Here is a 26,177-nt window from a genome sequence, read left to right on the forward strand (position 1 = left end):
GACAGGACTTAATGCAGATGTCCTGCACCAAGGGTGGAGTTAGACAAATAAATATATTACCCAAAAAGATACCTGGATTCACGCAAAATCCTTCTTATTGTTTGCATAGTCGGTTCAATTTCAACAAGAATCCTCTCCTCCTCAACTGTAAAAGAATCCAATCGGCGTCCTGTCGAGGTCAACAATGAATTTGGATTCCAACCTTTTCGATTATCTGGCATCCCTAATGACTTGTTAGAATAGTTTCGCTGGGTTCTCCGATCAGTTGCATTTGAAGAATTCCAACCATGAGATTTCCATGATTGATTTTTACGATCAGTTGCTTGGTTCTCATTCCATCTGCCTCCATCCGAACCTTCATTATGAACTTTGTCAAAACTCTGACCATCCCAGACATTTGATTTGGAAAATGCACTTGTATTCCAGGTGTTGTCTGCCTCGTGCGATTTCCTTGTTATGTTAGTATCCCAGACGGGCTTCGCCGGTGATTCTGTCACATGGTTCCATCCATCTTGGGCATTACCTTTAGATGTGGTATCCACACTGCTCCCATCAGCAACTTTACTGGAACTCTGACTGCTCCAAATTCTTGACTTTGAAGATGAAGCAACATGCCGAGGCTGACTTTTAGGGCTCGAAGCTTGGGACCTTTCTTGAACATCACTAGCATCCCAACTAGACCAAACACTTGGTCTGGCTGTTGGCAGTTTGGAGTTCTCTCTATCAGTTACCCTTTCGTTTCCCCATCCTTGTGACCTATCGGATCGATCTATAAAAGGCTGTTTTCCATTGTCCCATCCTTGCCAGCCACTGGACGTGTCCATCTCAGGTTGGTTTCCATTTTCCCATCCTTGCCATCTATCTGAGCCAACCACTGAATCTGAAAGCTTTTCCCAGCTTGAGTTACCAACTTTTCCATTTTCCATGCTTATATCTTTTTTAAGATTGTAATCAACTTCAAATCCATCATCAAATGTCAGCTTCTCAAACCCAATTTCAGGAGATAAACAAACCTCATCATTTTCATTAACCCCTAGATCATCAACATCCACTGAACATCCATTACCTGCTTCGCCTTGACTGGATGTCCTTACCAACTCAAGAAAATCATAAAAACCTTTTCCAATATTTTGATTTTCTGCCATCTGTCACAAAAGAACGTAGATTAGTTTTCTGTTTGTAGTACTAGAACTGAAAAGAAGCGAATCCAACAGTTTGGCACCAATTTGGTGACTAATAATTCATAAAAGTTGAAACAGCATTGAGGCAATAAAACAGAGTATGGATATTCCTTTCTCACTTGTTATGTGGACAGCAAAACTAACCTGCCGTTTATTCCAAAGAATCTGGAAAGGCGAACCAGTGCCGATTGCTACATGTTTACCCCATAAACATGACGAGACCACACTGGTTAATGAATCAGTGTGGCACTTCTCAGCAGCTCTCTCAAAACATTTCATCGGTGTCTGTGAAAACAAAGTCACACTTCAATACTATCTGGTCTCATCAACACATATATGGAGAAAAAGCAGCTCAGACTATGGAATAGAGGTATAAGTGAGAAAGTCGAAGTATTCCAACTGGTTCGCTTACAATTAATGTGGCCTCAGTAAACGGCACTTGAACTTTTAAAGAACGAAAAAGTGCCTTGTAGCCAGCAGTATTGAAACCAATAAGGTTTCCAGTGCATGACATGCTATTTGCAACAAGAATAAGGTGATCTTTGAGCACTCCCTTTGCAACCATCGTAATTGATGCTGACAACCGCTGCAGAAATGAAGACATATCATTCACTGTGTACTTGGACCACTAATCAAGAAGGGAAAAGAAGAGTAATGGTACCGATCATCTGCCAATTCACACCTCAGTTCACCAGGCTAATGTGGCAGTCAGGGATTGGTGCGGCATATCGACTTGGGTTGGTGGTGTCAGTCAAGCCTTGCTTACCGCTCAGCCAATCAATGACTTCCACATCAAACCAGTGAACTGAGTGCTGATGTGGCAGGTGATCTTGAATTTTCCAAAAAAGAATACAAGAAGACTAATAGATGTTATTAGTGAAAAATCAGACGGAAAATCTAATATTATGCCTTCCTCATATTTTTAATCAGTATAAACAGTAAAAAAATATATTAATTATTGTGATTACTTTCTTCAGAACACAATTAACCCAAGCAAAAATTATCAAATGTAACAAGAGTTGCATATGTTGTTTCTTTTTGCCTGATACTTCATATAGGAGATATATAGTTTCCTTTTGCAAGGGGAAAGGCATGTTGATTGTGGAAAGTTTCGTTCTGATTGAGCATAATACTAATAGCCACAAGTGAAATATACATCAAAGCGAGGATGGCTAAACCATCCCAAACTGCTCAGTTTGGGGTGTATCGAACTGAACCGGCACAGAACTAGGCCGGCTCCTAGTTTCAATTTGGGACAATCCAGGAATTGGTCCAAATCGTTCAATCTAAACAAAGGGAACTGCCCATGTTGGCTCCATTCGGACCAGTACCTACTGGTTTTGGGGCTGTCACAAGCTAAAATAGAGAAAGGCCACCTGATGCCTCTATCCTCTCACCTCTCATTGATCAAAACCTGTTGGCACGATATGGTATGGTACCATACTGTATCGAGCCAGATCCTGGCCAATACGGCATGTGGTACCAATTCAGGAAACTTGCATCAAAGAATGGTTTTTCATTCTGACTTGTCATAATTTCATGCGAAAAAAAAGAAGTGAAATAAAAATCAAAAAATGATGATAATCAGAGGTGCACGGAGAAAATTGATAAAGAAGGCCTTTTGATAACATCAGGTGGTGGACAAGTTGATTGAAGCTTGCTGAAGTTATATTAGCCTTATATACATATCTCAATAGTATAAAGCAAATTCATATTATCAACAACTCAGAAAATCTATCTACATTATCCTGGTTACCAGTAGCATACAGGCACATGACATTTTCACCAAATATTATACTATCGAAACAAACCTGAACTGCTTGATCAAAAGCACAAGAAATGCCAAGAAGTTCTTGAAGTTGTTGAATGCCATAAGGAATAGATCGCCTGGTGTTGATGAGGTGCATTACAGGTAAGCAAGCATCTATAACAGTCCTCCAGGCATCACCATGTCGTCGAACTGCATCTTTTTCAACAACAACTTCGACGGCTACCTCACCCTTCAATGTTTTGCATGAATTTCTCACCCAAGAGGTTGCATATGGTCCAGTCCAAACAATATTAGCCTCACGGACTCGAGGATCACCTGCAAATTTACAAAGAAATGAACAGATGGAAGAAATTAAATTATCATTGTGACTAAGATGTTAAGAATAGAAAACAAGAAATACTGCATTCAAATTTAAACATCGTGTGAGTTATGTCAAAACTAAATTTCGAAAATAAACCTCATTTTTCTGATGAATATGGTTCTTAGAAAAGCTCAGAAAAAGAAGCACGAGCCCTCTAAAGAAAAGAAATTGACCACAAACTTGTATGTTAGAGGCAGAGTAAGCAGATCATATTGTTCATCTTTTCAACCATTACCACTCATGTTACAATCATTCATTTTGAGCTTGATGGGCAGTATAATAGTGCCCTTATTCATCTTCTGGTAAATTCCATTCACATTTTTCAACACTCAAGAACATGTGTGATCCAGAACTGCAGCTTCAATAAACAAAAAGAAATGAAATCTAAGGGTTCCAAGTGGATGACTTGGCGAAATCTCGTGTTGATACAAGATACAATGGTTCAATTCCCACCCCCATCCAGACAAAAAGGAGCCTCATCCAGAAGGAGGGGTGTCTGTCCCTCCTACTCTGACACAAACACACACACACACACAGCCATGCATATAAAATGATCATTTACCATCAACGAAACCTTCAGAAAAAAACAGATAAGCAGAATGCATATTTAAATCAGGCAAGATTGAAACTAAGATGTCTTTTTGTAGATGAAAGATGAGAATAAACCAGAATACAACATCCTCATGACTACAAGTCCCTGAACTATACAGAGGTATGTAGCAAAACTCAGTCTGTGGTGTACTAGTAGGCAATTGGTATGGTATCCAGTACCGAGATTGCAAGCCTTGCTTCAGTATCTCGAGATCAACTTTCACAGTTCTTTGAGGAACCAATATCTTTTGGGGTTGGCAAGGTCAAAAAGAAAATAATAAGACAACTTTTGGTTAATAAAACAGGTCAAATCTATTGAAGACCTCCAACAGGTTGGCTGCATTAAGATAATCTTGCTGCAGAAGGTTGACTTTAATCGTGTTCATTTTTCTGCCATGGGTCCAAGACATCCTTGGAAGCTCAAATATGCCAACACATCATACTACAGTCAACTAGCTATCTCATAATCAATATTATATTAGAACTGACTACACTTGCATTACTATTTTATTACATTAATCTTGCAGTCATTTCAGCCCAAATAATGTTTATATGGCGACACTTATAAATAGCAATGTATACAGTGTATACAACAATATATGAAGTGTTGAGCTAGGTGATAAGCAATAGATAGGCACATAGGCAGATTCCTAGCTACTCTCCTAAAAAAACAGGAAGTCAAATCATCTATATTCTGTATAGATGGTAGGCATCCAGGCAGAGCAGCAGCTTAGGCGCCTAGGCAGGTTCCATGACAAATTGACAACAATGTTACCATGAGAAACTTCAATGGTCCATTTCTTGTACTTAATAAAGATCCTTCTTTTTATTAGTCAGAAGCTCCTTCTTGCACTTCCCGCAGTCAACACCAATATTATTATGTTTAGGATATCTTAGTGAAGCATAAATATGCCAGTTTCAAGAGCTTCCTCATTTGTTCTAATGTTATATAAGCACATTCTATCATCAATTTATCATTATAATTTGACTTTTATTTTTGTCTTATTGCTGTTGTATGCCAGTTATGACAATAGGTTCATCATAAGCAAGCTAGTTATCAACCAAACAAATAATGTCAGACCATTAAAGCTTAGGCACTGAAGACCAAGTGGTAAAGTAAGCGATGCCTAAAAGTGGTGGTTAACTACAAATTTTGAGAGGGGGAGAGAACCTAATAAAGAATGAAATAGAAAAATATATATATACATCTATAATCAACTAAACAAATAAGGCAATACTGGAAGTAAGGTTCCCTACTGGAGCCCTTCAAACAATCGACATAAGCCTACATATACACCAATTAGACTGTTTGAAGTTAAAAAATTAAAAAAAATGCAGTGAAGACAGCAAGTTCCAATTTTCGTGACATGAAATAAAATTTTAGAATCTATACACACCTTTAATAATTGTATCCAATAAAATTGGACATATAGTGTTTGCCATAACATGTATTCCTCGCTCAAGAGATTCACAATCTGGAGTGGCAGTCTGATCACAGTAAGAGAACTGCAAGCATGGGAATGGAGACAAATTCCCGACATCTGGCTGCCTGGTGCTGCAACATTCACTGCACAAAAAGAAAATGTTCCACAATCATGTTTGATGTGTTTAAAATTCTAGAAAGCAAATGAACATATTAATAAGTTCTCCAAGTCCAGGATAAGACAATGTTTGAACTTTCGAAGAGTTTCTCTTTTCTTATGATGCAAAGTCAGCTCACAAACATTCAAAAGTAATAAAAAGAATTGGAGAAATCACATTTAACACATCCCAGTACCATCCCCGCTATCAATTTAAACAAGCAGTCATGACGCCAAGTCAGCTTACAAGCATTCAAAAAATAGTAAAGGAATGGAGAATCCACATTTTACACATCCCAGTACTGTCCCTCCTGTTAATTTAAACAAGCAGTATGCCAACTTATTTAAGGATCTATCAGTAAAAAAATTACATACTCTGTTCTGGCAATACTTCTATCAATAAGTGGTCACAAAGCAATCAAACCAGTAGAACCTCCTAGAATGATAAGATCATGAAAGAAGATTGAATAAGTTCTCTTTAAAGCTGTTCTTCATTGGAAAAGAAATCCCAGTGGCACATAATATTGCCCAAACTACCTGGTAAAAACCATATCAAAGAAACAGAGATTTTTTTACACAATGTTAATTACTACCTAACTTGCCAGACAAGACGAGAACATTCATCCATCTGTCAGCTTATAAGTCAAAATGGAAAATAAAATTTCTATGACAATAGTTAACCATAAGCAAGGTCACATCTACAACCAAATCCGAGTGGAGGATGTGTACGTGTGTGTATGTCTGCACATTAGAAATATGAAAATGAAAACATTTACAAGTAGATAAACAAATATGGAAATATAATTAATACATAGATCCAGAAAATTATGGATGCATACATATGCACCAATTTGCTTTTTAGGAAAAGGGAAAACAAATCCCAGGATGTTATATAAGCATCCAACAAGGTGGAGTAGATGAGCAGGGTTGACATGAAAAATTCAAACCATGCAAATATGCAAGAGCACACCCAGGCATCAAACCATGGTCAAAGCCTAGGATTGCTTAGGAAGTTTGATTGCTTTAAACTGCATGTAAGCGAGTATAGACACATACAAATAACACAAGTATTTCTTTATCGAATAGAGAATGCAATTTCTCGAGCTTTTGCCAGTTTATATCCCATGTCAACTATCATTACACAGCAATTAAGCTAATAAAGACCACAGATGCAGAAGGAAAAGGCAAGAATGAGAGTTAAGTGCAGCAACAAAAATCACTATATTGGAAAGCAATAGTATGCAATAGTGCTTGAGAAGTGTCTTGATGCAACACCAGAGCTTCCGACAGAATTTTGCAAGCTCACTTAATATTTTCCTTTTAAAGACTTATTATGTGAAAAGAAAAGCTCCTACCTGACTAATAAAATAATTCTCCTAAAAAAGTGAGAGAGCTTTCCTTTCTTCTTTCCATAGCCAAAAATAACATCTTGACACTTCCGAAGAATCTCATCAGGACTTCGGTTTAGCAATTTCAACCGCATCTGTCCCAAAAAGAAAGTTCTATGTCAATCAACGGATTATTTTTCCATCTAACTAGCAAGTAGAATTTGGAGTAGCTAGTAGAATTATAACAGAACCAACAGACCTTGTCAAGATGAATATGACCAACAAGGCCTGAAGTAGTTTCTGAACTATCACGTAAGCTAATTTCCTTTTGATATCTGAAAGTAACTAAAAAGAGTAAGTGTATTATTCTTGAAGACCAATAGAAGGCATCTTTCTAAGATATAGAGATAGTGAGATTCAGATTATCAGCAATATTATAAAGATGAGCATATATAACAGAATATTCAGTTGATATTTATACCATATGATTGATGACAATAATGCTTGATGTAAGGAACTTAAAACCAATTCAAAGAACTTTAATAGTCAGTAAGAATTTCAAGGTCATGAAAGTGAAGAATACAATATGACAAAAATATCTGTCATTAGCTGTATAGCAATTAGCCTATCCTTAAGATGAGGTATGAAGCAAAGTCTTTAGCATTACAGGCCACTATTTTGTATGTTTGTACCATGATACAAATAATATGCCAGTTTTTTTACATTTATGAGTTTTATCTTAACTATTTTCAAGAAGGAAAAAAATCAGCATATTGGTTCTCAGAGATCAAAAAGTAGGCAGAAATATATAGTTTAAATATAAAAAAGAATCTTGACAGAATACATTACAGAAAGTTTTAGTAACAGTTCTTAAGAGGTTTATAGATGTTGGCATATGTGACAAAGTTCGACTGAGATTTTATATCAACTTGCAACAAGATATAAGATAAGAAAACTTGCACATGTACCAAAGGCCTTCCAAACTTCCCCGTCATCATCGATTAATTGAATTCAAGACAGCAGAATGCTTTACATGGAATGTAAATATATAAAATTAATGATTGCCTTCCAAAGGAGAAACTACAAAAACCATCAAAAATTGGAAGAGTTCTATAATTTCTGATAGGTACTCAACTATTCACTGCCTTTATTGAATGACTTTGATAAAGAAATGGGATCTACCATGCATCCATCTCTAAAAAAAAGATAACAAATTGTCAAGAAAAAAGTTCAAGTAAAATGCAATTATATAGACCTGACTGCAAGACTACAGCACATAATCGTGCGATCCATCTGAGCACAACAAGATTGACATCTCATGGATCCCAATGTGAGACTGGTGAACCAAAAGGTACGTGATCCACCTTGAGATCAGCAGCATTCTGATGTAATAGGAACAAGCCCAAGAGTATGAGCCCCTTTATGCAGTAAAAATCCATGCACATAATACACTATGGCAGTACCATTTATTAGTTTTCAGGCCCAACTTTCTGTTCCAATCAGAGTGAATATAAGCCCAAAGGTTTCAAATACCGGTACCAGATCTTGTAGCGGTTTATTGACAACAGTATGGTACCAGGTTCAGACATATAGCACGGGAAGTCCCATACTGACACACTATGTATATGTGCCGGAAACCTGCCAAAATGGTAAGTTATCCTTCGTACCGTCCCATTCCGATAGTATATGAAACTTTTATAAGCAAGGAACTAATATTGGGCGACCTCAACAGTACATAGAATACCTACTGCCACCCCTGGCAGAACAAGAGTTCAGCAAGATAACCTTTTCAAAATCTTTTGAAATTGATAAGCCGATGCCTAGGAAAATTTTACAGAAAAAAGGCTTCAACCATTTTCTGCCGATAGTTTGAGGCATGTTTAAACAAATTTATTCTGTAAAAAAACATAATTGCAGCCACATGCTAATCCATCAGCCATTGAGGCACATATCGAATTGATAGCTGGTTGGAAACAAGTGGAGGCACAAAAGTACTAAAACACGTGGACATCCTCTAAGAGGATTTCTTTTGTTGAGCAACCTACAGAATCAGTTTATGCACTTAAAGCAAATAAATGAAAAGTGGTTTACCGTTTACATTTAAGTCTTCATGTAATTCTAGCAGATAGAAGCATGTAGTTACTGACTAGTGAGGTTTTCTTTGATCATAATTGAACTATATCAAAACAATCAGTTATTTTGCATAGCTGCATACAGTAGAAAGTCAGCAGAAATACAATGTAGAGATGTGGCTTTGACTTCAGATAATTTTTTTGGACAGAGAAGAATGTGAACCAACTGAGCAGAATCTAGTTAAATAGGTTCACAGCCGATGGATTTGAAGACTAATTATGATTCCATGATCAGATGTGGCATAAGCTCTTCCCTGGCTGACAATCTAGAAATATGATGGATGGACACGGATATGAGATACGGATACAATACGGTATGGATAGTATAGGATATGATAGGGTTGGAGGAACCGTCCCGAACCTGACGGTTCGGATTGTGCCGAGCTGTCTCGGCGGCAAAATAGGACGGTTCTGACAACGGAAATGAAACCTGTTGCCCGAGGAGGAGAAGGAGAAGGAAAGAGAGGAAAAAAGAGAACGAGCAAGGGAGAGAGAGGCGGAGGCCAGCGGAGGGCCAGTGGAGGGCCGGTGGAGGCTAGCGCCCAAGCAGGGGGGCGAGGTCACGGCCGGGTCCCTATTTCGTTCGAAACAGAGATCCGGCCGCTTTTTAATTTCGCAATTTTTAAGTAAAGTCGGCAAATCGCAATTTTTAATTTCGTTTTTTAATTTCACGATTGCTAACTTCACTTAAAAATCACAAAGTTAAAAAGCAACTAGACTCTTGTCTTGAACGAAACAGGTGACTCAGCCGCGGCCTCCGCCTCCTGCCCAAGTGTCGGCCTCCGCCGACCCTCCTCCCTCCCTCTCTCCCCCTTCTCTCTCTTTTTCTCTCTCCCATTCTCCCTCTCCCCCGCCTCCTCTACTATGTTGGTACCAGCCCGATGCGGGTCCGTACCCATGCCGCCGGAGAATCAGTCTGATGCCTGGTACCGACACAGCAGACCATAGGATATGAGACAACTAAAATAAGTACATAATATACATGTATTTTATATATAACTATATGCATAAATACACACAAATACACACTTATGTATGTTAAAAAAAAAATCCATTAAGCAAAGTAGGTTATCAGAACATCAAATTCCATACTTTTTCAATCGCATCAACTTTTACAAGTATATTATTTAATCATTGTTCAAATCCACATACCTCAATCCATACTTCATATTTTAATGTTAATATCATAGATCACAAAACTGACCATTTGTCATTAAAAGGTTAACATTAAAAAAAGAAAATGCCTTCCCCCCATATTTAAAACGGCATCAGAAAGTTTCTTGAGTGTATCCAAAAGTATCCTAATTGTCATTTCAATTTTGAAAAACTAAGGTACTTAATATACGTATCTGACATGTATATGAGAAGTATCCAATGAGTATTGATGTCCGATATGGACACGGCATGTGATTTTAAGTCTGCATGCTTCCCAGATCTAAAAATTTTATTAGAGCTCGACCCATACTTTGAGGGTGCAAAGATTATCTATGATAGTAGGGAGACGTGTTATCTCTATTTTGGTTCTGTATATTTAGAATGATAATACAGAATTCTCTCAAAAGAAACAGATGAAAGAGTTCTCTAGTGGCAAATGCGCGTCCTCAAACTCAGACCAATCATAGTCTTTGTGAAGGGGATACAAAAACATAGAGGATCAATTGAAAAGACTTGTTCTTTAGCAAAACATATCGATAAGAGATGGATGGATGCAGGCTGATGATAAGTGGTTAGGAATGTTGCTAGGATGAAGTTACCAAAGGATTAGTAGAGATGGTCAGCTAGAGTGTATTATTTGTTTCAATAATTGTGTTCTTGCTGATGCCTCTTCTGGATAGTATAAAATCTATAATGAGAGGGAGGATTTGTTTACTTCTAACATTCCAATTTCCATGATTCAAAAACAATTGCAATAATTTGGCTTATATGCATTATCCATATTGTCAATCAAACCTTCTCCACAAAAGATATATTTGAGTTCTTTACCAACCATACAGGGAGAAGCAATTTAGTGCAAAGCACAAAAACCAAATCATCTATCAGATCCTACCTATAAGCACAGCCAGTCAAATGACTTATTTGACATAATGGTTGGGATCACCACCAACTTCTACACCAATCATAGTTAACAACAGCTTCATTATTGCACCTGGATTAAGCACTTGGTTCTCTTACCATTTAAACAGCACAGAAATGAGATAACAGCACAAGGGATCCTCTGATTATTGTAATGTGGTTGTTGGAAAAGTTTTCACATAAATTTGGAATTTGGATATCACCTACTGAGTAAATGAACATAGCAGTACAAGCAATTCTCAATAGTTAAGATAACACTGGCACTGATGTAAGTTCTAACATGCTCGAAATGGCACATCAGCTGGTCATTACATTAAACATGAATTACCCTTTCTTTTATAGAGAGAATGTATTAATTGCCGCAATAAATCCATTACAAGTTTAGATCAAAGCACACAATTACTCTATCAGTAAGGTATGCCCTGTCTATGATAATTCACTCTCTCCTCAGCAAGTTTTGACCATCAAGCTTTTTGTACCAAGAATAGGAACGGAAACAAACCCAGTAGTCCATGAAACTGTAGAGGCGTAGCCCAACCTGCTGCTCTATGTTTGGGATCCAGAACAAGTAACACGCACCAGAACCCACATATAGATATACAATTTAAATTTAGATCCATGAAGATCCCAAACAAAACACATCTATGCTGTCCAAGTCAAGGGATAAGTGAATATCACCCCTGGGTCAAATCTAAAAGCCAAAAAATGAAGACGACCACAAAAAAATCCTACAAGCCAAAGGAAGTAATTGTACAAAGTAAAAGAATTTTTTTTCATAATATATATCCTCTTACATGTTAGAATTAGTAGACCTAAAAATACTGAAAACACAATGACAGAGAGAAAGTCATGCCTGTATAGACACATTTGAAGTAGGAGACTCCACATGCCAGGTTTATAACTGCATTACTTTGGGAACTAACATAGAAATTCCCCAACAAGAAGGGAAACTTATGTTGACTGTATCACATCATAGTAAAAAACACCCAAATATCTAGCTGGAGAAGCAGAAATTTCCAAAATAAATTGATTGAAATGATAATCATCATTGTAGCATGTGCTTTTTCTTGGTTGGTGCTTAATCATGTAATATTTATATTTCATAAGATTTAATAGAAATACTGCAAAGAAAGGTCTATACTCTATACAGATAACATATCATTTACCGTACTATACAATTGCTATTCATTCATGGCATATTACTGTAACAAACTGGTCCAAAAGTTACTACCAAACTACGATAACAAAATCAACTAAAATGACCTTCAGCTCCAACAGTGTTCGCCAGCATTAGGCCCCAAATACCAACAACAATAACAAATTGTAGCATACATTACTACATTAAGAAAACAGATTAATCAATTCATATAATTCTTACCCATTAAAAGACACCTGAATAGGAGGTCACAAATCAAATTTCTTGAGTAAGGAAAGCAATAAATCATTAACTTTCAGATAGTGAGAGAATCTATATAAAATAAAGGAAACTAAATATACATAGAATATATAGACATACTACAATTATGAGATGTAAAATTAAGTACACATACTCAATTGAGAAGTCACATGCACAATCCTTCAAAGTAACTCTCTTCAAGCAATTTTGAACAGTAATTGCTGCATTTTCTTTGCAAAACTTTTTCCCACAGAAGCAATCATTTAAATATAAAATCACACGCCGATCAGTAACAACATTCTTAAAAGTGACTTTACAAAGCAATATCTCCTGTAAAATATAAAATGGAGCAAATAAACACAAATTAGTAATATTGTTATGCCAATAAACTTTGCAGATCTATATAAAAGAACATAAAATATGACTACACAAGTACCAGAAGAACAGAATATTGATACCTTCATCAATTCCCAAGATGAATTGTTACTTTGCGAGGATTCTAGGACTGCCTTATATGCAGGATTTGATATTGCAGTGGCAGCTAAGACACCAACAGGTTCACCAGCAGGTGAAACATTCAAGGAATTAGCCCCATCATCCTCTCCATACTCAAACTGAATAACTGAATTACTGCAGACATTTCTAACACTTCCATCATAGCAGATAATAACATCCCGAAGAATTGCCATTAAGTTCTTAAACAAAGTTCCAGGTTCTGTCAGTCCTCTCGATGAACGAACTATAACTTCTCTGGATGAAATAGAATGGACCAACTCTTCATACGGATTTAAGCCATGAAAGAAACAATTCTTAACTAGTCCATATGCCTCACAGGAATGATCAGCTCCACTGGTGGAATATTTGTTTACAAAGTTCGTAAAACAATCCTCGACCAAAGCCCTTGAGTATAACTTCCCTCGGTCAAAAAGTTGAAGACCCAAAAATCCAAGTTGTTGAACAACTTTGATAATAGACGAATCACTTTTTGAATCAATCAAATTACCCAGTGAAGTGAAGTTCAAAATGAAATTCACAATTGGTAGTTTGATGCTTTTAAGGTGGTTCTCGACTTGCAGCTCCACAAGTTCATTGTATTTTGATCTCAATTGATGAAGTATAAATGAATTTTCTTGAACACTTTGTTGTGCCTTTTCTAGAACTTCCCTTGGAACATAAAAATCTTTCAAACTGATACTAAATCCTTCCATAACTAGTACCTCCATCAAGAAAGGCTGTAACATATTAAAGAAGTTTAAAGCCTCCTTTGGACTTTTCTTGATGAAAATAGAAGTAATTATCTCCGTAAACAATGACTGCACTGCATCCCTTCTAAAGTCTAGCTTGATGATTTCGCTATCAATAATGAGATGTCTTTCTCCAAAACAGTCCACAAAAGCTGGCAGAGCATTCTGCAGTATTTGATGAACAGTCCAGAAAGGGCCAGATTTATTAGCTTTAAATATGGCAGGTGGTGGCAAGATCGGAGATACAAACATTGCCAACTGTTCTGCCGTTGCCTTTCTCAAGAATGCTGTGTTGAACATGAGTTTCAAAGCCAACAATGTATCATGAACCAGTTGCAAGTTTAAGTTTCCAGTATGAGAACTAAGTAACTGCTTTTCAACACTAAACAATTCTAGGACTTCTGCCTTTGCAGCTAGGGACTGTGGATAAAATATATGAACACAATCACCATCAAAATCTGCTCCAAGGGGAGCACAAATGAGGGGGTTGATCTTGACAGTGTGATCATCATGGACATATACATAAAATGCTTGTAACGAGTGTTTGTGCGTACTAGGTGGCCTGTTAATGAAAACAATATCACCATCCATAATCCGACGATTTATAACCTGGCCAACTTTAAGATAAGTATGCCCTTTTGAGCCCACGGCAATTGCATAAGTGGAGAAACCATCTTTGTATGTCACACACAATCCTTTATCAACGACTTCCTGCAACTGTTTCATGTTATGCACTGTTACCCGTTCTTCAAAGGTAATTCTCTTTGCTATTTCAGATGGAAGACCAATTACATTAACACCTATATATGCATCTCCAGTGATTACACTGCGGGAAGAGAAACCTGAGCCCTTTCTGATAAACAATGTCCTCATCTTTTCAAGCCACAGTTTTGTGGAACATTCATTTGCTTCAGTGCCGATTGCAAACTTTTTGGTGATGTCTTGAGGTACCTTTGAATATTAAAATATGTAAGTTGGAAAGGATCAAAAAGGAATAATAAAATAAAAAGCATAAATGTCAAAAAATGTAAGAATTAAAAAGGAATAATAAATTAAACAACATGCACAAGCCAAACAGCACCAAGAAATCACGAGCATACGTACAGAGACTCCTTTTTCTAGTTTGATATCTATATACCTTTGGAGTGCCCCTGAGACGCATATATTGAGAAATAGATAACTGCAGGTCATTGGACTCAACTTCATGGGACTTAAAATTTGGGAAACCAGACCTTGACCTTTTGATGAGCTCAATCTTGTTAAGAACTCTTTTAAGCAGGGAGATAGAAATATCCTGCAAAATAGAAAGATAAACAAAGTTACAAATAAGTACTAGAAAAATATTGAAGGTACTAAGCTTATGCAAATTAAGAAGTTCATCTTTGAAAACCTACAGAGGACATGATATTTTTCCCATCTGAAATTTCTGGCACACATAAGCAATTGGGCGGAACAGGAAGATATTGCAAAATAAAACCAATCTGAGGAAAATATCCCTTCGCAGCAAGCCTTTTTTTGGTTTCTTCAGGAATCTCTTTCAAAATATTAAGAGCCTTGAAAATAAAAACATAAACAGGACAATCAGCAATTACAGAGGATTTCCCAAACAGAGGGAAGGGAAAGCAAAGGTTATTAAGATTACAGAAAACTAAATTAAGCAGGAATAAGAAATAAAAAGAAAATTTTGTCCCTTGTATAACCCCACCAATTAAACCTTTAGTTTAATGCATACGTTCCATATTATCATCCTATTTAGCAAGTGAAACTTCTATAAGAATTTTGCAACTTTTTGGTACATTTGTCATTATGTCAAGTAGCAACGTGAATGGTATTGCGTCACACAGGCTGGCGGAGAAACATGAAGATAAAATGATTTTTCAACTGTTCAAATTATAGAAAATTTCTCCTTCAAATCAACTCCCAGTTGCTAGCACTGGCATAGTATGTATTTGAGCAAAAATAGCTTCAAGGCACAGGATGCTGCAATTTAGAAAATCAGTTCTTTAGATTTAGCTATTGACTTCGTAAAAAAGGATAAAGATTTGCAGTTTTGACATGACATGTAATTGCCCCTCAGCATTGAACACAAATATAAAATGCTAAATTGTGCAACAATGGAAAATTAGATGAACTGATATCTCTGAGAATCTATAGATCCACCATGGATAAACAGACGTGCTTATATTTCTGGAAAGAAAACTAGCTGGTTGTTTCATTTTTAGCTAAATCAGAGGAAGAATTTGGGTCAAATACATTATGGCTACTTGTGTAAGTATCTAAACACATTGATTGAGGTGTCAGACTTGAATATGCCAATTTTTCAAGGGTTAATTTCAAAATCGATTATATAATTTAGCTTTAAGAAAAAAAATGGCAAGTTATAAACTGATAAATTGCATCCTGGATGGATGAATTAAACCTCGTCAAATATGATTAAGGAAATCAAAAAAAAAAAAAAAAGATAAGTGCAAACAAATCGTTTCCCACACAACTACTACCTAAGGTTTGTATTAACAAGTGTCCGAAATTTTTTAAAGGATTGATGAGAACAAATCTCTAACATGTCAGAATTTCAGCAATAAATTAAATTTGAGCAAACTTAAACATAAACAATTGGCCTTATTTGTCAATATGGAGCATTCTGGATCCTAATTGACCATTGGTTCCTATCCAAATCAAACCTTCTAACAGAACTCATCTTAAATAACTCCAGCCAAGACATCCATACGATCAACCACCCATCAGTTTTTTTTTTTTCATGACTTCGCCCCTTCCTAACAGGAGGACCTCTAAACTCTGATAAGAGAACTTTAGAATTTGGATGTCCACTGTCAATAATCTCTTTTTTTGATTCTCTTGATGCTAAGTATTTAATCTCATCTTTTGATTGAAATGGATTAAGCAGGACGGATTTGTTGAGAGTGCTGCTTATATTTCCTTGTATGCTTTAGTGGTGCCTTTATTGGGAGATACAATGACCACACTTAAATGGAATTTAGTTATACTTCTAGCACATTTTTAAGAAATTATAACTTGAAAAAATTCATGGTTATGTTAAAAGAAAAGATAAAATTCTTCAGTGTCCATTGTTGAAATTTGGGAAAAATGTTCTGAAAATTATCCTCCCATGTAACAATACTTGACTTTCTGAAGCTTTTTTCCATACGAGTTATTGAGATCTGCTTTAGCTTAGTCTTTGATTGTACTTCTGCATTGGTTGGTTTTGGCATTTTGATACAGGGATTGGAAGCAGTCACATCTTCCTCCTAAAGAAGACGGCAAATATTACTGATTTAAAAGGGTAAACATGAATATCAAGGGATGTGGGTGAAACGATAGGGTTAGAAAAAAAAAGAAAGCTATTCCAACAATTGTCATGGGAGAAATAATATGGACTAAAGATATAAAAAAGGAAGGGCAGAAGATGCCTTCAACTACAAGTAGTTTAGCATGCCTCATAATGTAGATCACAGTTAAAGAAATATCAAAGAAGAAATATCAAAGAAGAATGACTATGAAGTATGAACTAATTAAGATGACATATAGGAAACTGAATAGCTAATGACAGTAATTGCACTAGAAAAACGGAAGGGAGACTAATTAGCATGAATGTTGGAAGAACATTCAAAATGCTTCCCTAAGTAAATGGTCATGCAGGCTGGTAAATATAGGCCTGAATCCAATAAGCTTATTCTCTAACAAGAGTGCATATGCTAAACCCTCACCCAACGGACACAATAACTCAGGCATCACTTAAATCAGTCTAGGACCAGAAACTGAAGAAGTTAAGATCCTAATGGGCCAATAGACCTCAAGAGATGATTAGAATGATAGGAAGAATAATAGAAACACATATGGGTCCCCTCTCTCTCTCTCTAACTGAGGGAGAATGGAAGGGAGACTGGGAGATCCATCCCATGTAAATTACCAATGTATGAATACTTGGGGATACACTGCACAGGACTCAAACTAGAACCCCCTCAAGAGGTGGGAGGTGATCGCTGAGCTATGCCCAGTTCACCAAACAAACTGGTGCTTGAAATATATTTGACAGTAATAAAACAAAAGAATAAATATTTCTGGTAAAGCAGGTGAAAGATTTTGTGACCTCATATGGAAGCAATGGGCGACAATAGGTGTCACCATAACAAAAACCAAACCGATTCAAAAAGTTCCAGAAGCCATCTCGCAGCCTTGTCCTCGATGATACTCTCAATTCTAAGCAAAGAGCATTATCTGTGGTCTTTACTTCTTTAACGGATATGGGTGGAAGATCCTGAAATAAGAAAAATTAGCAGGGGATGACAAATGGAGTAGAGCAGGCCTACATCCATTGACACAAAAGCACCCATGTATTCAGTGCACTCCACAAAAAGGCAGCAACTAATACAGAATGCAGTGATATACAAGAAAAGGAAAGACAAATATCAATAAAATTAGCCCTTAAATCCAATAATTACAATGCATCCACCTTTAATAAGTAGAAATATGAAAGAGAAAAACAATGGTAATAAAATTACTCCAACACATAAATTGACATAATGTGAAGTAATCAGAAATTTTTCTAATTGATTGTTTACTATTCTACGAGGAAAGAAAAACATTATGAATAATCATGTCGCAACTTGCGAATTGAATGCATACCTAATAAAACAAGACATCAAGATAGGAAATTGAGGAACGCCCACATCTTTCACAAGTCAAAAGACAAAGGACAACATAATTGCAGCAAAAATATTCCAACCCATGAATTGCTGTGTCGTGAAGTAACCAAAATCTGGTATAAGGGAAAATTAACATATGCTCCTAAAAAATGCATGCCATTTTAGTAAACAAAAAAAATATTTCTGTACCTATCATAAATAAATTAATTATAAAGAATCTAGATACAAGCATGAAATATTCATCAAATGAATATACTAGGAGACAAGGTAGCTGTAATGTTAACCTACTATTTTCCAAATACTATAATATGAATATCCAAATGTTTACTAAACAATATCAATGCCTGCATACATTTGCAAAACATAAAGCAAAGTTGGCCTCATGCATTATTATACACTATTGTTAAACATATGTGAACATATCATTAACTCTCCATACAACCAGTTGCAATTTATGATTACTCTAATTTTTTTATTCATTCCTCTATTCATCATGATAAATTTACAATCCTGGAAACACATGGTATCTTAAGACCCTTGTGATGGGAACCACTTATACTTCTATAAGGGATGAAATTAGGTCGGGAAATATTAGCCGTGATCCATTTCCGTATCCAAATCTATCAGAATATGAACACAAATTTTAGCATTTTGCTAATATAAGAATCCATATTTGCATCCATTTTCCACCCTATTTCGTATAGATGGAAATAACTGACAACATCGACATGTTTTCAATTTAGATATTCTTCCCAGGCAGTAAAATGTTTAACCTGGTGGATTGCATCCTTAATGGTAAGCCTCCTTTAACCCAAAAGTATACAACTTAGCAGAATTTTTAGGATCCACTAAAATAGTCACGTGATTAAGTTGAGGCAGCAATTTCTTTGTTTTAGCAAAGAAAAAAAAGTAATAAAGTTGTACAGCTTGTATATACCTCACTTTGAATAGCGTATGAAGTGGAATAACATCCCTGTCCCCACCCCTAGGAAAAAACAATGTTTAAGGGCCTGTTTGGATAATCCTATTAGATCCTCAGGATTGGAAACATGATTTCTAAAATTACAGAATATAAGGCCTGGTCCAGCTCACGGTAACTAGACCTTTCCCAGCCCATTCCTGCAAGGAGAAAAAAAAGACCAGCTGGCATCCAATTACTATCTGTATTGATATCTATGATCATCAACAAAACGGACATACGGATATAGTGATATCCAATCAGTATGAAATCCATTTTCAGCCTGCCTTTTTATCCCAAAAGTTGAGGTTTATCACTCAGTTTTCCTAATAATTCCTATAGCTTCCAGGCCAAACTTGGAAAAGATTTTCAATAGAATTGGGAGGTCTGATATCTGGAAGATTTTGTTCTGAAACAAATTTACAGTATACTTTCTAAAAAATGGAAATTAAGAAACACAAAAATGGTTTAAGGAAAAAAAATAAATCAGACATCATTTTGAGTATAATATGTTTTTTGTATAATTCAATGCTTTTGATCCAAAATTATATTAAGGCATAAAAAGTGAGACTTAAAAGTATTAAAAAGCCCTGAAATTTAGCACGAAAATTGTAAAAAAACAATATATAACATATATAACCTACTCTCAAGAGACTTAAGTATCAGACGTCTAAGACTCAACAGCATAACAAGGTAACTAAAAATAAAGCACCAAAAATCAAAAATATTAAATCTAGAGCTAATTTAAACCTAAATTAAATCAATGTCTCTGAAAATTCGTTGATTGAGCACTATACTAAAAGATAACTTTCGGGGTCAGACCAAATATGACTCATAAATCTAGAAAAGAACTCTCACAGTAATACTAAGATAATTCAAGAGACATTTACAAAGGATGAACTATGAAGTGTGCCAAGAAGTCAAAATCATAATATACTGCCATTGTACATAAAGTCAAAATCATAATATACTGCCATTGTACATACATACACACATGCATGCATATATACATATATTAACTGATTAATTTCATGGAACTGAACGAAGCTGACCAGCTGAAAGTAGCCAAAAAAGCAATGAGATATATAACAAATGTCTCTGAGCGCGAATGGACCAATTTAGGAGCATACATCTAGAACATCACAAGCAAACAAGTTTTGACTGCCAGTTCTCAAATGAGACAATAAAGGAACACCAGAGGCCATGAAATATTTTAACAAATTGTTGACACCATTAATAGAGAAAGTTTAAAATATGTAAGAACCTCAATTTACCACTGATGCCAACTCAGCAAGTACATGCCAGCTGGCATAAACCTCTAGATTCTAGTTCATTAAACCAGAGTGCCAGACATCAAACTCTGTATTGCATTTTCCAAGAAGCTCCAGGGGAGAGAGAAAACCAGCTTTCAAAGAATTTGCTTTTCTTTCACGAGATGTAAGTTTAAAGAATCATTAAAACTTACTTCATCCTATCTCTGTATTGTCTAATACGGGTTAGGAAGAATTTAAGACAGTAGAAGAGCATTTAGTATTGAGGATCAGAGGTAACAATATTATCCAAGAATATGCATCCCCTTTGAAAAAAAGAAAAGAAAAGAAAAAGAAAAAAGTGAATCATTGTCTTTCATTAGCTGCAGGTTCTCTTCCCAGCTTAGCCCCAAGAACTTTGGGGATGATTATCTAACCACAACCTAAACCTACATATCACTTCTGTTCTCACTCAGATGATAGTATTCTAGCACCACCAGCAGATCATCTAAAAGTTGCAAACAGAAGCACATGGAAATATATCTAGAGTAGGAAGCTAATACCATTAGGAACTAAGAGACCAATCTGACCATCATAACAACCATGCAGTTAAGAAAATAATGCATATATCAAGGTTTCCATTTGCAGACCTATTAATTGTCAAGTCTAAGAAATAAGTATTTGTGGCATTGAGAAAATTTAAGAAATCCCTAAATCATACTCCAGATATCAAGTTAAATTAAACAAGAAATACAGCGTATCTGAGTAGAGTTCCATTAACAGGTTTTTCCTCAAGTAATATAAACAATTATTATTTTATAAAACAAAAAAAGAGGAAAATGAGATTTAAACATTACCCGACAATACAGACATGATGTCGTTGAGACCTTTTCTTTCCCACTGCCATGTTTGACCTGATGATTGATGAGAGGACCAGATAATTGTGTCAAGATGAATTCAAATATGCAATTTAGACGCCAAGAAAAGAAACTAAAAAAATGTTCCACAAAACAGGTAAATGGTTCAATTTTGGAATCAAACTAACAAGTGCAAAAAGTTTATTATCAAAACATATAGTTCGGTGACAGAAGACCCACATATTGTAGTGGCCCATTAATCAAACACATAATGCTATTTCAAAATTAAAAATAAAATTGATCCTCTTTATATTACAATAAATTTCTACGACATCACAGATGCAATAGATGATTAATATCACAGGACATCAACAGGCAATGAGCAAAGACAAGCAAAACCAGGGACACTACATTAAAAGGTTTCCTCTACATGCGCCTGAACATCTAAGCCCACAATGGAACAAGTCGACATAATAATCAAATTCCCAAAAGAGAGTAATAACAAGTGATTCAACTTAAGAAAAGATACAGTGTGTAAAAGAAGTTATTTTGACAACCATCAAAAGTAGATAACGAGAAGCAAAAGAACTGTAAGTTTTTGATAGTTGGATCAAGGTTTACCCCATAAAATGACACCTACAACTCAATAATTTTGCCGTCATAACTCAAGCAAATAACAAATTGGTGAAATTCCTAGCAGAAACCAAGCCACAACTGCTGTAGCATGATAAAGATTGCTCGTTGATACATACAATGTAATCAGTTATAAATCTCAAGCTGTGCTCCATTCCACAGCTAGCAGTACAACATTCACCAAAAGTATATATATAATGGTCAAGAATTCAAGTACTACAACAGTGTGAACTGGTAGGAAGGTGTCAGAAAAAAGCAGTCATCTGCATAAGTATAGAAATACCTAAGAAAACAAAAGAAGAGGAAATGTAGATAATAGTGCACAAATCAGGAGGTGGATAACATAATTTCCTGCATCATTCATATTTTCAACATCAGTCTATTTAAAATTGTTGCTACTTGCTAGCATAATTGGTCCGAACTAAATGGCTGTATTTCCTTCACTAAGTCAAGATAATAATTGGGAAAGAAAAAGATAATTTACAATCATCTTACATTCTTTTATAATTTAAGAAAACATGAGACTGTATTAGAGCTTAGAAGAAAACCAACTCTATTAGCCTATATATAGGAAGAAACTAAAGTATCTGCTTGAAGTTTATTCTAATTAAATGGGCAAAAATGAAATGTTTATAAAATATATCCGCCTCTATCTATACTACTACATAACTCCCACTGTAGGGTTGTGCCTGTGGTCACCAAATCGACCACATCCACGCTGCTTCAAAGAATAATAGTCCGAGTTTTTGCTTATAAATGCACTTCCTCTGGAAACCATGCACTATCAAATCGACCATATCCACTCTGTTTTACAGAATAATAGTCTGAGTTTGTGCTTATAAACACATTCCCATTTTCTGGAATCCATGCACTTTCTTTCTTACAGTTAAACCGGTGAGAGAGTCATGAAGGGGTGAACACATGGATTTAATAATGGTGGTATGGCTGTCTCACAGCCATGACTCTAAACCACCATGGCCACCATAACAATATGATATGCTGTTCTTCAGGCTACATTTTCAGAATTCAGCTTTTTAGACAATTTCATTTATTTATGTATCATGTGGGCATATAACAGCATGTAGTGGCTTACAAAGCAAACTATCAGTATTTGTAGCTCTACATTTGAGTTTTCTTAACCTGCTGTGCATATAATGTTACGGATAAATAATACTCACTGTAACTACTAATATGATCCTCATAATGGTCATAAAATATAAATATATTTAAACATTACAAATAAATAATACATATATAACAACTTCTATATAGATGGCATAGTATAAAGAGGGGCAACCTCTTGGGTATACCCAAGGATCGCCGAACCGTATACCCAAGGTTCGCCGTACCGGTATCGAACCCCGTACCGGTGCCGCACTAGTATAGGTGTACCGAGTGTCGGTACGGTACCGTACGCTCGGTACCGACCGTACCGACATTGGTGTACCGATACCGGTACCCATCGGTATGGGTACGGTACGCTCGGTACCGAATGGTACCGACCGGTACAGCGAACCTTGCGTATACCATTATACTTAAATCAGAAGAGAGGTCCCGTGGTATTCATCTAAATGTGAAAAGTGGGTTTCGATCATGCCACAATGGAGGCAATAGTGGGTTTCAGCCCTAGTATGACTTGCCTAGGAAAATTGTGAGTGTGCTAATTTATACTGGCAGCATGAAGAATACCATATCACCATAACTTGTGGAGAAGCTGAATTTAAATACAAAGTGGAAGGCACAACCGTGCCAGGTGCAACATCAGTTTCTGACATGTTTTTTGACGGGTCATAAGTATGGTCTGATAGCCTTATGCCACACATTATTCCAATGTCCAATTTCTTTCAGGAGACTCTTGATTATATCTCAGGAAGCCATGCCAACAACACAATATTACTCCTTTTACAAGTTCCAAGTTATATTGCACCTAATGAAGCTCGATGCATCACCAACAAAATCAAAGTAATCCAGATTCACATGAAATATGGTGTAGAGCAATGGTGATCGAATTTTGGGTCCATATCATCAATATTCAGCAGACATGCTTAAGAACAGGCCAAATGCTCAGTGTAAGCAAGTGGAGATCAGGTCTAAGAGCTAGTGGCTGAAATATATGTTTTTTTTCACTTTTAGGCTTCTAATTCGCTGCTCTAGCACTATTTTTGGCTTGCAAGGTTGATATTAAAACCTCTCTCAGACATGCAGTTCTTTTCTTTCCACCCTCTTCTTACTCTCTTTTTTGCTAAATTTGCTATCGACAGACAACGCAATCAAATTTTTCCACGTCTAAAACTATTTCCACAAAACAGACTATTTTGGCAGCCCCAAAGCAAAGGGATCATATCATATTCATCTTACCATAAGAATCTCCAATCTAGGGTTCCTGTTATCTTCTTACTTTCACATTTACTCATGGAAGAATGAGGTTTCTTAAGGATGCGCATGCACGAGCACATATGCACAAACACGCACGCACAAACACACAGGCATACATATATTATATATTTGTTGGAGATGGACTATGCTCCTCTTGAGAAGAGAGTGTATCTACTTTTCTTGATTCCAAAATCAATCATGAGGTATCCAAATCGAAGATTCACAAATGCCTAGAAACTAAAAATCATGTTTTCTGGTCTCTAACTTATGCATCAAGTGGGTGCAAAAATGAATGGTTAAAATGATATGAGATCATGTTTTGCTATGAACTAAGCATTAAAATCTATTGTTTTCAATGTATACATGTTATAACACGTGTAGATCACAATCAGAGATGTGGATACTCAATCTAAGTGTTTTATTATATATTTTAGCGCACTAGAACAATAGAAACTGTCGATTTTTGTGCCCATATGATGCACCAGTTAGAGACTACCAAAATATGTAATTTTTAGTTTCTAGGTACTTTTAGTATTATAGATCATGATCAATGGATTAGATATTCAATTTGAATGCCCCACTATAGATTTTGGAATCGAGAAAAAGATACTCTCTCCTCTCAAGAGAAGCACGATCCAATCTCCACTAATTGCTATGCTTATTTACCGGCAAATTTCACATGCACACACATGGTCTGCCGAACCGACCAGAACCGGTCAGTTCAGACTATACCGAACTGGTGCCGACAGCTACCGGTATGGTTCGGCTGTGAAAACCGGTATCGAACTGAAACCGGTGCGACCGGCACCAGTAGAAGCGAGGAAGAAGAGGAAGAAAGAAGAGGAGGAAGAAGAGGAAGAAAGAAGAGGAGGAAGAAGAGGAAGAAGAAAAGAAAGAGTAATAGAAGAAGAAGAGAAGGCAAGTACCAGAAGAAGGAGGACCTCTCTTCCTTGCTCGCAGGCGGGACCTCTCTTCCTTCCTTGCTCGCGGGAGAACAGGGGGGAATCGGGAAAGAGAGGAGAAAAGTGGAGGAGAGAGGGAAAGAAGGAGGGTTCGAGAAGAAGAGGAAAAAAATAAAATAAAAAAAAAATTTGCGAGCAGGGCAGCGCGCCCGCCCGCGGGGGCAAGTGGGGAACCGCGATCCTGCTCGCGCCCGCTCGTGTTCCACGCGTAGGGAACCACGCCCGCACGCGATTCCCCGCGCAGGCTTGCCGCGCGAGGCAGCGAGCCCAAGCGGGGTACCCGCTCGTGTTCCACGCGTAGGGAACCACGCCCGCACGCGGTTCCCCGCGTTGGCCACAATTCCCCGCGCAGGCTCGCCGCGCGAGGCAACGAGCCCACGCGGGCTACCCCGCATGGGCTATAGTTGCCGCACATAGTAGCATTTAACGCGGACGCGCGCGTCCGCGCGTCCGAGGCATTTATTTTTTTTTTGTTTTTCCTATCTCGACCGATTCGGTATCGGTCGGAACCGGAACCGATCTTCACCCATACACCCGTATTGCAGACCCTATGCACACAAATAGATACACACGTAAATATCTATATACATTTTGTGTTTATTACAAGGAAAATTCCGAACAAACATGCACACATAAACTTATATGTTGTGTTCAATACCAGCAAAATCATAAAAAAAAAAAAAATTGACTTATAAGCAAGGATTCAAATCCTGTTGTACAAGGGCATACCTGATGGGGACATCGGAGCTGATTATGTCTCCACCTAGTCCACCATCTTAGTACATATTTATTTTATTTTGTTTCTGGGCTTGTTTGCATT

The 26,177-nt window shown here is 36.7% G+C and overlaps 1 protein-coding gene across 1 annotated transcript in view; it reads right to left on the bottom strand.

Annotated features, from left to right (window-relative positions):
- Positions 1–26,177, bottom strand: part of LOC103714505 (DNA-directed RNA polymerase V subunit 1-like) — a 45,342-nt gene that overhangs the window by 2,183 nt on the left and 16,982 nt on the right. The window contains exons 5-17 of the mRNA XM_039121635.1: positions 21,387–21,443; positions 17,766–17,933; positions 15,052–15,210; positions 14,796–14,951; positions 12,872–14,608; positions 12,568–12,743; positions 7,072–7,147; positions 6,840–6,967; positions 5,302–5,471; positions 2,993–3,267; positions 1,594–1,767; positions 1,326–1,466; positions 73–1,145 (exon numbers count right to left, since the gene is read on the bottom strand). Of these exons, the coding sequence (XP_038977563.1) occupies positions 73–1,145; positions 1,326–1,466; positions 1,594–1,767; positions 2,993–3,267; positions 5,302–5,471; positions 6,840–6,967; positions 7,072–7,147; positions 12,568–12,743; positions 12,872–14,608; positions 14,796–14,951; positions 15,052–15,210; positions 17,766–17,933; positions 21,387–21,443 (4,490 nt within the window). The remainder of the gene's footprint in view (positions 1–72; positions 1,146–1,325; positions 1,467–1,593; positions 1,768–2,992; positions 3,268–5,301; positions 5,472–6,839; positions 6,968–7,071; positions 7,148–12,567; positions 12,744–12,871; positions 14,609–14,795; positions 14,952–15,051; positions 15,211–17,765; positions 17,934–21,386; positions 21,444–26,177) is intronic.

The sequence above is a fragment of the Phoenix dactylifera genome, unplaced genomic scaffold (assembly GCF_009389715.1).
Source record: "Phoenix dactylifera cultivar Barhee BC4 unplaced genomic scaffold, palm_55x_up_171113_PBpolish2nd_filt_p 001168F, whole genome shotgun sequence".
In the NCBI taxonomy this organism is placed as follows: domain Eukaryota; kingdom Viridiplantae; phylum Streptophyta; class Magnoliopsida; order Arecales; family Arecaceae; genus Phoenix; species Phoenix dactylifera.